Below are 11,688 nucleotides of genomic sequence, written 5' to 3'. Positions count from 1 at the left end.
TTTATCAGATTTAAAATATCCCACTCTAATAAAAATATGTATATATTTACAACATTGAACATAAGAATATTATTATGTCTATGATTTACAATAAAATCAGTTCTTTACTTATCAGCATGGCTTAAGATTATAAGTTTATCTTAAGCATGATAAAAAATATAAAATGAAATATTTTCATCTTGACATTTTGCTGTATGCTCGGCATATAGGCCGCGGAGGCTGAGCTGATGTAACCGTTACGTCATTTTAAAACGGTATTAAAATAAAAATTTGTTCTATGATGATACCGAGTCTTCGCTGCCAACATCATGCCGACTGCCGAGCTTCCGGCAAAATAAAAACAAATCGATCAGCTGTTTGACCTGTTCTATGGTAGGTGTCGACTCCGCAGGCGCGCGCGTAGCTACGTTGTCGTCGTCACTCGTCATCGCATCGTTGCTGATATCATCGCCGCCGTGATTTCTGGAGCATCGTCGAAAGAGATAAATTTCATTATTATTGTTATTATTATTACGTTGGTTGTTTTACGCACATAATATGTGCGTAGGAAACTAGGAAATAAATAAAATCTTTAATATTAATTTAATGTAAATATGTAAATAGTAAATTCTAACAAATTGCAGTCTGCAGACGAGCGAGTGACGATGGCGCGGCGGCGTGCATACAATAATCCTGTAATTATTTCTGTCGTCGTCAAGTGATCTCTCGTTATCTTCTCTTCTTTCGTCGTAGTCCGACATTCCGCGTTACGGCCGTTGTCGTAACGTATATGGCATGTGACGCAGTAAATGTACCGCCCAATTCTAGTCCCCAACGACGTAAAACAATGCGCAACCATGTTGGACCAAAGCCAGGTAATTAAGTTTATACCACAAATCTGTTTCATTTAGCTACCTCGTATGTGTTGACCATCTGACACGGTGACATGGTGTATTGGTGTCTGGTGTACCTCATCTCGGTCCGGCTGTAGTATTGCACTCTTTCGGTATCTGCGTGTGTGTGTTATTATGTAGTCTGAAAAATAGGCGTAGCTACGTACCGTTATAACAATATGAATGTAGATCCTACATCAGGTTTTTTATTTGTCGAAATCGTAACATTTCATTAGCGAAAAACCATATTTTATGCTGTTATACTGCATTTTGGTTGTGCATCTACAACTATTGTTGTCATGGTTACACCAATGTTGATTTAAAGAAAACAACATGGTTATTAGGTACATGCAATACATTTTTTGATTAATATTTATTACTCTAGGTATATTTTCATTTACATGTACATAATTTTCATATTATTTGTTTATCTAAGTACTGTGTATGAGTTTTGTTCGGTGTTGCGATTTCGAATGCATCTATGTAGTAGGTATGACTGGTGTCAAATCATCAAAACATAACTTTGTATGCATATTTTACCATTACAATACCAAGACATTTGGTCTATCTAAATGTAATTTAAGGAGACATTTCATCCCCAAATTATTTTTAAACAGATAAGTATCAAGATTTTCAATAAGAAAAATTCTGTTTTTATATGGAGTAGATATATTTCGACTTAAATAAGTCAATATGATATGGTTTATTACATTTTGCTAGCATACCACACATATAACTTCTCAAACGCTCAATATTGAATCAATACGAAACAATGACTCTTCCTTAAAAGTCATGATTGTTTTATGATATTGGATTCTAATAATTGCTCAGGTCATTTTTTATTATTATATCAATGGTGCTTATATTATAAATACTATAAAATTCTGTTAAATCTTTGTACTTATAGGAACATAACATGTCAAATATTTTTGATACGAGAAACGCTGCCATGGTGGTTTCAAAGCTATTTCTAATATCTGCAAAAGATTCAATATTAAATTTAACATTTTAGCTAGTATTATAACTAATATATACTATATTAATTATTAAAATACATTATGCTAGAAGTATTACTTTCTTAATCCATTTAGATTAAGTACCTTATATTACATTTGTATTTGGATAATTTTAACCAAGAATTACATATTATGATTTTGTAATTGGTACATATATTTTATATAATAACTGTAATGTTTGATTGTCAGCTACTATTAATTAAAAATTTTTGAACAATTCAACAATTTTTGATATTAAATTGAAAACTTAAATTTTTAAATTTTCCAGGTCGATATTAATCAAGATTGAATAAATATTTATGAATGTTGAAACAAATTTAATCATGGCAATTAAATATAACCTTGTTAAAGTTGTATTTTATGTCAAAAAATCAAATCAATTTTTTTTAATTCAGTCCATTTGAATACTACACAAATATCAACATAAATAATCCATCTACATAGTTATGTGATTGTAAGTATTTAAATTAGCATTATAATGTATACTGAAGTTAAATAGTTTACTATTTTTAAAGTATAAAAATGCCCAGAAGACCATTGACAGATGAACAACGAGAACAATCTAGAAAACGTCGCTTAGAACGTGACCGTGAACGACAACGAAAAAGACGTTTAGATCCAGTGTTGAGAGCTATTGAGCGAGGAAAAAACACGATTGCTAAAAGATTATCTAGATCCAAAGGCCTTTATGGTGATAACATTGATAAATTATATTCAGAAGCTAATATTGATTGTAGTAAAATGGCATCATTGTAAGATAAATTAATAAGTGGGTTGTTTTTTTTTTTAGCATTTAAATTTGTAATATTTTATTTTTAGGTTAGATAATGTGGATATTGTAAATTTAGAAGATCTGAATCGAATAAAAAAAGAAAGAGATAAAGAAAGACAACGTCAAAGAAGAATGAATCCTGAATTCCGTGCTAAAGAACGTGCAAGAAATAGAATATTAAAAAGGATTTCTCGACAAAAAAATTATTATACCTTAGAGGTATAATATTTTAGTCTTGTAATATCAGTAGTCATTGATAATTTAAAATTTTAATAGGCCAATTTAAGTAAAACTTATTTTGGTAAAATCAAAATTCAAAATATATATTTTTAATTTCCAAATTAGCTCATTTCAAACTGTGATTTTAAATTGTCGCCTTAACACCTTAAGAAGACACCGTGTGTTGTCTCAGCTAGCAAATGTACTATATAGCAAATTTGAGTTTACCAATTCCAATTTTGTGATATTATATATGTTAGGGTAAATTTATCATCAACTATAAAGGTAAGATGATGATCTGTTATTTATATTGGTGCTTTAAAAAGACGTTATATACCTGCATGTGTTGTCTCTGTCTTCATACATATAATATGGAATATTTTTGTTCAGCAGAATTTATTTTGCGATGCTAGTTTTAATATTAGAGTAAATTTACCTGTTATCAAATTTAAAGGTAAGAATATGACATTTCCTATATAATAATACATTCTTACCCTTAAATTTGATGATAGGTAAATTTACTCTAGTATTAAAGTTAACATAACGAAATGTGTTCTGCTAAGTGCAAATTTGCTATGATGTACATTAGTAAGACAGAGATAACTCATGCAGGTTTAACATCTTAATTTTATTTAAAACAACTGGATTTAAAATTGAATAGTGTTGTAAACCTTTTAATTACTATCATGTATACGCTAACAGTACCAAACACGATTGATGCCTTATTTATTGCATAAATATTCTGTTTCAAATAGGAGTAACCTTTAGAAGTGAGCTTTTGTGTATGGCAGCGGTGATGGGTATGGCTAACATGTGCTAAGTACATTGAGGTCTCAGAGAATAACTTTATTACTCTAACAATCGCCTAACTTTCGCTAAGATTAACACGATAAACCAAATTTTCGACCCTTGGCTGATCATCTAAAACAAAAACTGATTTAATCTCTGGATGTTGTCTGACAAAAATTGGTCAACAATCTATGGTTACGTTAGGTTTTAAAATCAACTTAATTCTATTTAAGACAAGAGTATAAAATATAAATGTCCACTAAAGGATACTAAAGGGTTAAAATGAGATTAGTAAATAAAATATCTATCATAATTTAAAAATGCTCACTTATTGCTAAAATATAAAATACATAGTACCTGTATATATTTATTAAAAAAAAAAAAAAACTATATTCTTACTTTAAAAGTTTGAAGTTTAATTATTGGTAACTTTAATCAATCAAAACACAAAATTGGAACTGCTGTTCTTTGCTATGTCGTACTGTTGTAAGATTGTGAAAACACATGTGCTGTGGGTATGGCAACGTCTTAAAGGAACAACTATATCTGCATAATATGTTATCTAATTAATTTACATTCAGAAGAACCAATTTTTTGGGTATTTGTACATTATGAACCTGCCATTATTTGAAATTAAAGCTCAAAATTTATTTTTCCACTAACTACCATTCAAATGCCGCTTTTATTATTTGATATATTGTATACTACTATGATACTTGTATCTTCTTTATTATCTTCACTTTTCGCTGCCTACTATGAAGTTGGTTGCCCTTGTTTTATACCTCCATAGGAGTTTGTCTCACCCACTAACCAGTAACCTCTACTAATACTCATTATTATTGTGTCAATCTTTATTCTGTGTATCCATCTTTGGTTTACCTTTTTCCACTTTTTCATTCTACATCAATTTTTGTAGCTATTTTCAGCTTCTGAGCCTTATTACCTTTTATTCCAATCTCAACCTATTCTCCATAATTTTGTTTATAATTAGTGCCACTCACACATAATAACTGTAACATATGTATATACTTCATTACATTGAACGACTCTTTAAACAAAAAACATATTATTTTCAAAAGGTTTTTGTAAATATTTTTCTCATAATTTAAATTAATACTAAAGAATTTTTAAAAAATTTATTTTTATCGTTTTTTATGTTTTATTATATTTGAATGACAATAAATATTTTTAATTTAATTAAATTATTATTTTTTTATTAACTTAACATTTTTAAAACTTAAAAAATATATTTTATTTTATTCATATTTAACCTAGGTATGAATTAAGCTGCAGTATTTATCTGTTGAAAGCAAATAAAATTGAAAAAGTTGCATGACAGTGAGATAAATCTTGGAGATTGATTTTTACCATCGCAGGATCATAATGTACTACCTACTATATAGTAATATTTTGTCGTATTAACTTTAATAGTAATGTGAATTAATCCACGATGAAATTATTGAAACCTATTGTTCATAATATTATTTGTATTTGTACATTGGTTTTTTATAATATTTCAATTGCAATGCAAGTTTTGTAAAATATCACAATTTAAAAGTGCTTATAATTCACTTCAAAATTAAAAAAAAAATAAACATTAAAACATATATATAAACACTACAGATTACACTACACTGCCTAATTCAATATATTAAGTCACAGCAAAGACAACTATTAATACAGTACATTATTTCATTTATTGCTATGAAAAAAAACATTGAAGTACTGATAAATTTAAATTTACACAGTTATTTGTTTATTTTATTTACAAAATGAGCTTAATAGTAATATTACAAGTATGCAGTAGTGCAATATAAATGTGTTTTTAAAACTTATAAATAATTAATACAATTTACAAAATAAATATTAAATACTAAAAATGGGAAATAGACCATGCTCTTTTTTAGCTGCATTTTTTGGAATTATAATTTTTGTAAAGCCCAAACTTTCTGAAAGCTAGTAAAGGAGCTAGGTTGAGTTTTAATATAGCAATTAAATATACAATTTTTTGTATTATCCAGGACATTCACTAAAAGAAAAAATATGTCAATATATTTTGAATTAATCAATATATATTCATAGGTAGTAAATTGTGAATGCTGTGGAGAACCAATAGAAAGTGACCATGTATGTTTCTCCAACATATTATCAGTCGAACTCCATGAAATTGATGTTGCCAATAGTACCATAAAAAAAGTCATAAATGGTACTATAAATAATAGCTAACATTATTTTTATTTTTATCAACATTTTAAGTTTTATTTTCTACATACATTTTTAAAATTTCTTCAAACATTTTAAATTGAAACTTGAGAAACTTGCTGAAATTACTGTTTTGTTTTGTTTTGTTTTGTTTTAATCACTATTTAATATGTATTATAAAAATTGAGTGTATTGAGTTTGAATGAAACTATGTGATATTACACCAAAAACTTTTTTTCAGATAATTTATTATATCTGAATATATGTTGTTATAATTATATTAACTTATAACAGTTTAAATGTTTTTGTTAACAGTACACCACTGTATTTGTTAACTATTAAACAATTGTAACTAGACATTTGGACGTTAATAACTTAAAATTACATTTACTATTATTTAAATTAAATATTCTTTAACAACTTAACATGTTGACTGCATTCTGACATCTATTGATGTCCTTAGGATCATTCAGCTCCATTTGGCATTAAATATACATTTATTAAGTGCTGTTGAAATATATTTGATTATTAGTTAGAGCAGATAAATAGATATTTTAAAATATGTATTCATATGCTGTTCACTAGTAATACCATATATTATAAGAGCAGTTTCTATTTATTGAATTTATTATGTGTACACATTGGAGTAGGGCGTAATTTGGTTATGTTTGTGTGGGAGGGGAAGGAGAGGAACATAATTAAAATTGTACATTTTGCCTATTACTCCCAAAAAAAAAAAAATTCATATATATCATGAAAATCTCTCAATACAACCATTGTGATATATTTAATATCAGTACATATAAATGTATGTACACAAGGAAACAAAAAAATAGTTACATAATATTTAAATAATAACTTATAATTGATGTAGTTGTACATTATGTGTATTGTCGCTCTACAATAAAATAGTACTCAACCATTCAGTGGTTTATTTTTGTACCAAAATACAACATAATACAATATATTTATGCAATAAAAACCTAACCTAACCTTATTACGAAGTAATATAATCTTAGTTATGTACAACTAGCATAGAGGATTCAAAGTTTTTTTTTTAATTACATTTATCAAATATACTATAGTAGCATTAAATAAGTACCTACATAGATGTTGTGTGCCAGTCTTTAAAAAGTGGTCATGGAGGGGGATATGCATCTAAATCCCCTCCCCTTATAATTATACTACTGCACTGGAGTGAGAATTATAAAAAGACCTACGCAGTCAATGTGTTGGTCAAAAGTAAAAAAATACCAATGGGTATTCTTTTTAATAAAAACATGACCAGGATTTATAGCTTATTTTATAAATGTTACAACTAATATTTTTAATGTTAAATTAAATAATTTATAAAAAGAACTATAAAGTTTTTAAAATTTGATCATAACTTAAATTTTAATGTCCAAATTCTAGAAAACATGGTTATTTCAAAATGTTTACAAATATTAATCTGAAAACATCATATTGTTTATTATGTATAATTTTGTTTTTTTTTATTTTACATTTGAAACATCAATTATTACATTAATAATATTCTCTCACCTTTTGTACATTTTATTTTTGCTCAATTATTTTTCCACTTTTTGCGGATTAATTAAGATTTATTTCTGACCTTTTTGATCTCAATTTTATTTTTATTATTTTATTATTGTAAGAATAATTTATTTATTTATTTTTGTTATGGTATGTTTACCTATAATTCAATATAATACAGAATACCCTGTACATAATACTTTTGTTTGAGGTACAAATTTATTTTGTCATTAACAATGCTAAACCAAAAGTTTGCAGTTTAATAAGAAAACAATCACTTCAGCTTGTACCGCATTACCACAATATGCTTTATGCTAGTTGCAAAAAAATTGTTTAATCTACTAAAGTATTATAATCTAAACATTACCAAAGAATTGACAATTGTAATCACAATGTGTAAAAATAATAATATGTGTTATTATGATCCATAAACTGATTCATTGATTTATTAAAATGATTTAGTATTTTTGTTCTAATCATTGAACAAAACATTTAAACATGTATTTTTATTCTTTATTAATAGTTTTCTAAATCTTATCTACATTTTTATTAAACATAAATATCACAATCTTGGTTTTTAAATAGTTTCCAAAATTACTTTAGTTACCATTTTTAAATGGAAAATAATATTTTATTTATTACAACTATTTATAAGTTGTAACAAAATAGGTAAACATAATTTTATCTGTTATTATATTATTTTACATCATCCTGTTATTAAGCTTTTTGTAATTTAAATTATTATTCATTAATTAATAAATAACAGCTATTATTTGTAAATCAAAAATTAATTTTATTTTAGCATATATCATAATCTGACATATCAAAAGGATTTAAAAAATGTAATGCAATTCTATCTAGAAAAATAGTTTGGCAGATTTTTTAATAAATATGTTTTTTACATAGTTAAATTATAGAAGAAAGATTTGGATTTAAAATAAATGTTTTTGTTATGTGAGTAGATAAAAATTATTTTTTTTTAAATAATTTGGTTCTTTTTTAATGTACAATATTCTAATTTCAAGTATTGAAATTATAATCATTAATTCTTGCATTGGATAATATTTTTCTAGAAACATGAATAACATGTGTGACTATTTGGCTCATGTTTCAGAAAAATATAATATATAAATTTGATCAGTTTTCAAATGCGAACAAAGATGTTTGTGAAAAAGGGAGACTGTAAATCTATCCTTAGTTTATAATTTAAGTAACACATTAAAGACATTTTTTAATCTATTAAAATTGAATAACATATGAATTCAGAATTTATAATTTTTATATAATGATTGTCTACTAGTTTCATTTTAATAGTAGATAGTTATGTATTTATCTAATAACAATTAACAATAACACTATAACAGTATATTATAATCAATAAGTTTAAATTAAAATCTTTAATTAATATGTTGAGCCCACTACAAAATAATGGTTCTAGGTCATCGTTCATTTATATAGGTTGGTTTTTATACCTTAATATTTCTAGTAATACTTTGTAACTTGTCCAACAATATTTATTTTTAAATAGTTTTAGTTAGACAAAAATGTACTAATTTGTAGTTTTGAAACTTCTACTTGTAATTAAATTATGGAATACAATTTTTATTATCTACATTGATCAGATATTGGATAACAGTTTATTAATTGTAACTACTGTTTAATGGGGTACCTATAGGACAAACATTTATCGTTCATTTTTAGATAATCTAATAATCTTTAAATAATTTAAATACAAATAAACCATAAGTGCCCCTCCTTGTCTCCTCAATCATATTGTCTATTTGTGTAAGCAATCTTGCGTGTACATAGTAAATTACAATATGAATATTACAACTTTAAAAGTTGCTATTAGAATATCATGAATCGAATTTTTTTTTTTACTGATTAGGAGAGGGGGATCAAAATATTACAAGTTAGTATTCAGTTGAAAAAAAGATGGCTGTTCGACGTTTAGAAAATTGTTGCGTCGACATTTTTGGCATTTTCGCGCTTCTATTCATTGCCTCATTGGTCATCCAGTTCATAATGATTATAATTTATAATATACACACGAGCGCACAGGCGGCTGAGAGATCGTCTTACCGGGCAGTACTCTGCAGTCTGCAGGTAATAAACAAATGTACATCTATTTAATTAACATCGCCGCTAATGTCCTAAAAGTTCTATCTAAATATAGGGTTGCCATTTAAATAAACTTAAAAACCGAGTCATTACAATATCAGACAGTGTAGACATAAATTTACAATTTATGTTTATAATAATAACAAAACTGTTTGAAATCGACTGCCATTTCTTTTTAGATTCTTTGCCATTACTATTCTTCATTTAAAGCCATTTTAAAATTTAATTTTATAAAACAAATGTAGTGTTTTATATTTTATCAATTTATTTTATATTTGTTTAATAAAGAAACCCATAATAATAAATGTAGTTTTGGTATAATATGTTGATTTGAAGCAGTCCCATCTGTTTATAATTTATACAAAAGTTATAAAATATGGTACGTACAAATTTCTTTAGTTTTTTCACCTTGTTCTTCTTGCATTATCATTTGGAAAAAAAATATCTTGTTCCATAACCAATATTATGACTGCGCCCAATACAATTTATAATAATAATTACTAACTTTAACAAGGTATATTAAAACAATCTTAGTATGAATTTTTCTGAAAAATTAAAATTATCGTAAAAAATAAACGAGAGAATAAAAAGTTCTTACTTCTTATTAGGTACCTTTAAATTTGATTTTAGATTACTTCATTCTAATATTAGCTACTAATACAAAATTGGTTCTTTTGAACGTAAATTTGCTATGTTGTATATTTGTAAGTCAAAGACAACACACGTGTCACATGTGGACCGGTGTCTTCTTAAGATTGCTTTAATATTGGTATATATTGGACATTGGTAATTAGCACTAGGTATAGATTTTCGAGGTACCTATACAATTTTAATTTCATGTGGGTGTACGTTAATAAAATAAAATTAAAATATTCGTTAAAATAGTATATAAAAAATAACATGTATAAATTATGTACATATGTGTATAATTATTAATTGGCATATTAAAAATTCATTAATTTCGTTACTTTTCGTTATTGATGAGTTTGGGAGTGAATATTATAGTAGTAACGTACCTAGTACGACAATGATGTTGAGTGATACTATAAGGATTTTTAAAACGGATTGAATCTATCGCAAAGGTTGCTTGACAAAAAGTATTCTCTGCGATATCGATTTTTGATTCTTTTCTTTTAAACACCTATTCAATTTTTTTGAGAAACATTCAAACATGAAGTAAAAAAACCTGGGAAATGGAAATTTTTGTTCACATTACGCGGTGAATTAAAATTTTTTTTTATAGTACTCATTGTTGTATCGTCAGACCCTTAACTGTAACATTGGTAAGAGAACGCCAATATCGCATATTATGTCGTCTTCGTCTTACAAATGTACAATTTATTTTCATCAGTTTCAATTTTGTGCAATTATCTTAAATAATAATGGAGTGAATTAACTTATCAAACCTATTATTAAATTATTCAAATTTAAAGGTAATAATATTATTATAAATTTAAAGGTTTTTCACGATCTTATAATTTTTAAATTGTCATATTTTACATAGGTACTTATAACTTACTTAAAAATTAAAATATCCTAAAAAACATAATTCTTACCTTCAAGTTCGATAATAAGCCAATGTATTCTATTACTACACAAAATTAAAACTGCTAAATACAAATTTGGTATGTTGTATTTTTGTAAGACGGGACAACACATGTTATAGTGCGGCGCGTTCTTAAGAAATCCCCGATTTTGATTAATGTTGGCTTAATGCCGAAACCTGGGTATACCTTCCTTACAGACGTTGTGGCGTGAAAGCAAGCATCGGATCAAATGTTCGGCCAGTGGAAGTCACTGCAGGTGAGTAATTTGGTTTATATATTATTATACCACAATAGGCGTGCACAAACTTAAATTTTTAGTTTAGCCTGTAACAATTACTGTCCCAATTCTTGGAGTGACGCTAAATTGTTTCAATACTTTTTCTTATAATAGTAAGTAAATATACAAAGTACATAGGATCAAGTTTAATGTACATACGGCATGTCGGCATGGATGTGTTTAATCTATAGTCTATAAGTATCATTAGTATCAACACGTTGTTAAATTTTAAAATAAAATTTTAAATCCTTTAAAATCATATGAAATAATTAGGTACCTAAAGTCCAATCATCACATACAAATTTAAAAAAAAACTTGTTTTATTATTTAAAAATTAAAT

General features: G+C 26.4%; 2 protein-coding genes across 7 annotated transcripts in view; both read left to right on the top strand.

Annotated features, from left to right (window-relative positions):
* The first annotated feature begins 391 nt into the window (after nt 1-391).
* LOC132917416 (zinc finger CCCH domain-containing protein 13-like) lies at nt 392-7,900 on the top strand. Of its 2 annotated transcripts, none has more exons than XM_060978158.1 (5): nt 392-854; nt 2,157-2,342; nt 2,388-2,640; nt 2,708-2,879; nt 5,751-7,900. In XM_060978158.1, exons 3-5 carry the CDS (start codon nt 2,411-2,413, stop codon nt 5,892-5,894), a joined length of 546 nt encoding a protein of 181 aa, XP_060834141.1. In that variant the 5' UTR covers nt 392-854; nt 2,157-2,342; nt 2,388-2,410; the 3' UTR covers nt 5,895-7,900. The 2 variants fall into 2 exon arrangements, with proteins under 2 accessions (XP_060834141.1, XP_060834133.1); XM_060978150.1 differs by having other exon boundaries at nt 396-854; nt 2,404-2,640.
* A 210-nt stretch (nt 7,901-8,110) lies between these two features.
* Nucleotides 8,111-11,688, top strand: part of LOC132917429 (uncharacterized) — a 54,270-nt gene continuing 50,692 nt past the window's right edge. For 3 of the 5 annotated variants that reach the window (XR_009660281.1, XR_009660280.1, XR_009660282.1), the window contains exon 1: nt 8,111-11,327. Coding sequence is in view for 1 of the 5 variants with exons in the window: in XM_060978170.1 (XP_060834153.1) it covers nt 9,339-9,509; nt 11,269-11,327 (230 nt within the window). In the remaining 4 variants the exon portion in view is untranslated. The remainder of the gene's footprint in view (nt 11,328-11,688) is intronic. The other 2 variants (XR_009660283.1, XM_060978170.1) reach the window with 1 other exon arrangement.

This window comes from Rhopalosiphum padi, chromosome 1 (assembly GCF_020882245.1).
Source record: "Rhopalosiphum padi isolate XX-2018 chromosome 1, ASM2088224v1, whole genome shotgun sequence".
NCBI classification, from domain to species: Eukaryota; Metazoa; Arthropoda; class Insecta; order Hemiptera; family Aphididae; genus Rhopalosiphum; species Rhopalosiphum padi.
Note: the sequence above shows the minus strand (reverse complement) of the source record. Positions and strands in the feature narration are given on the sequence as shown.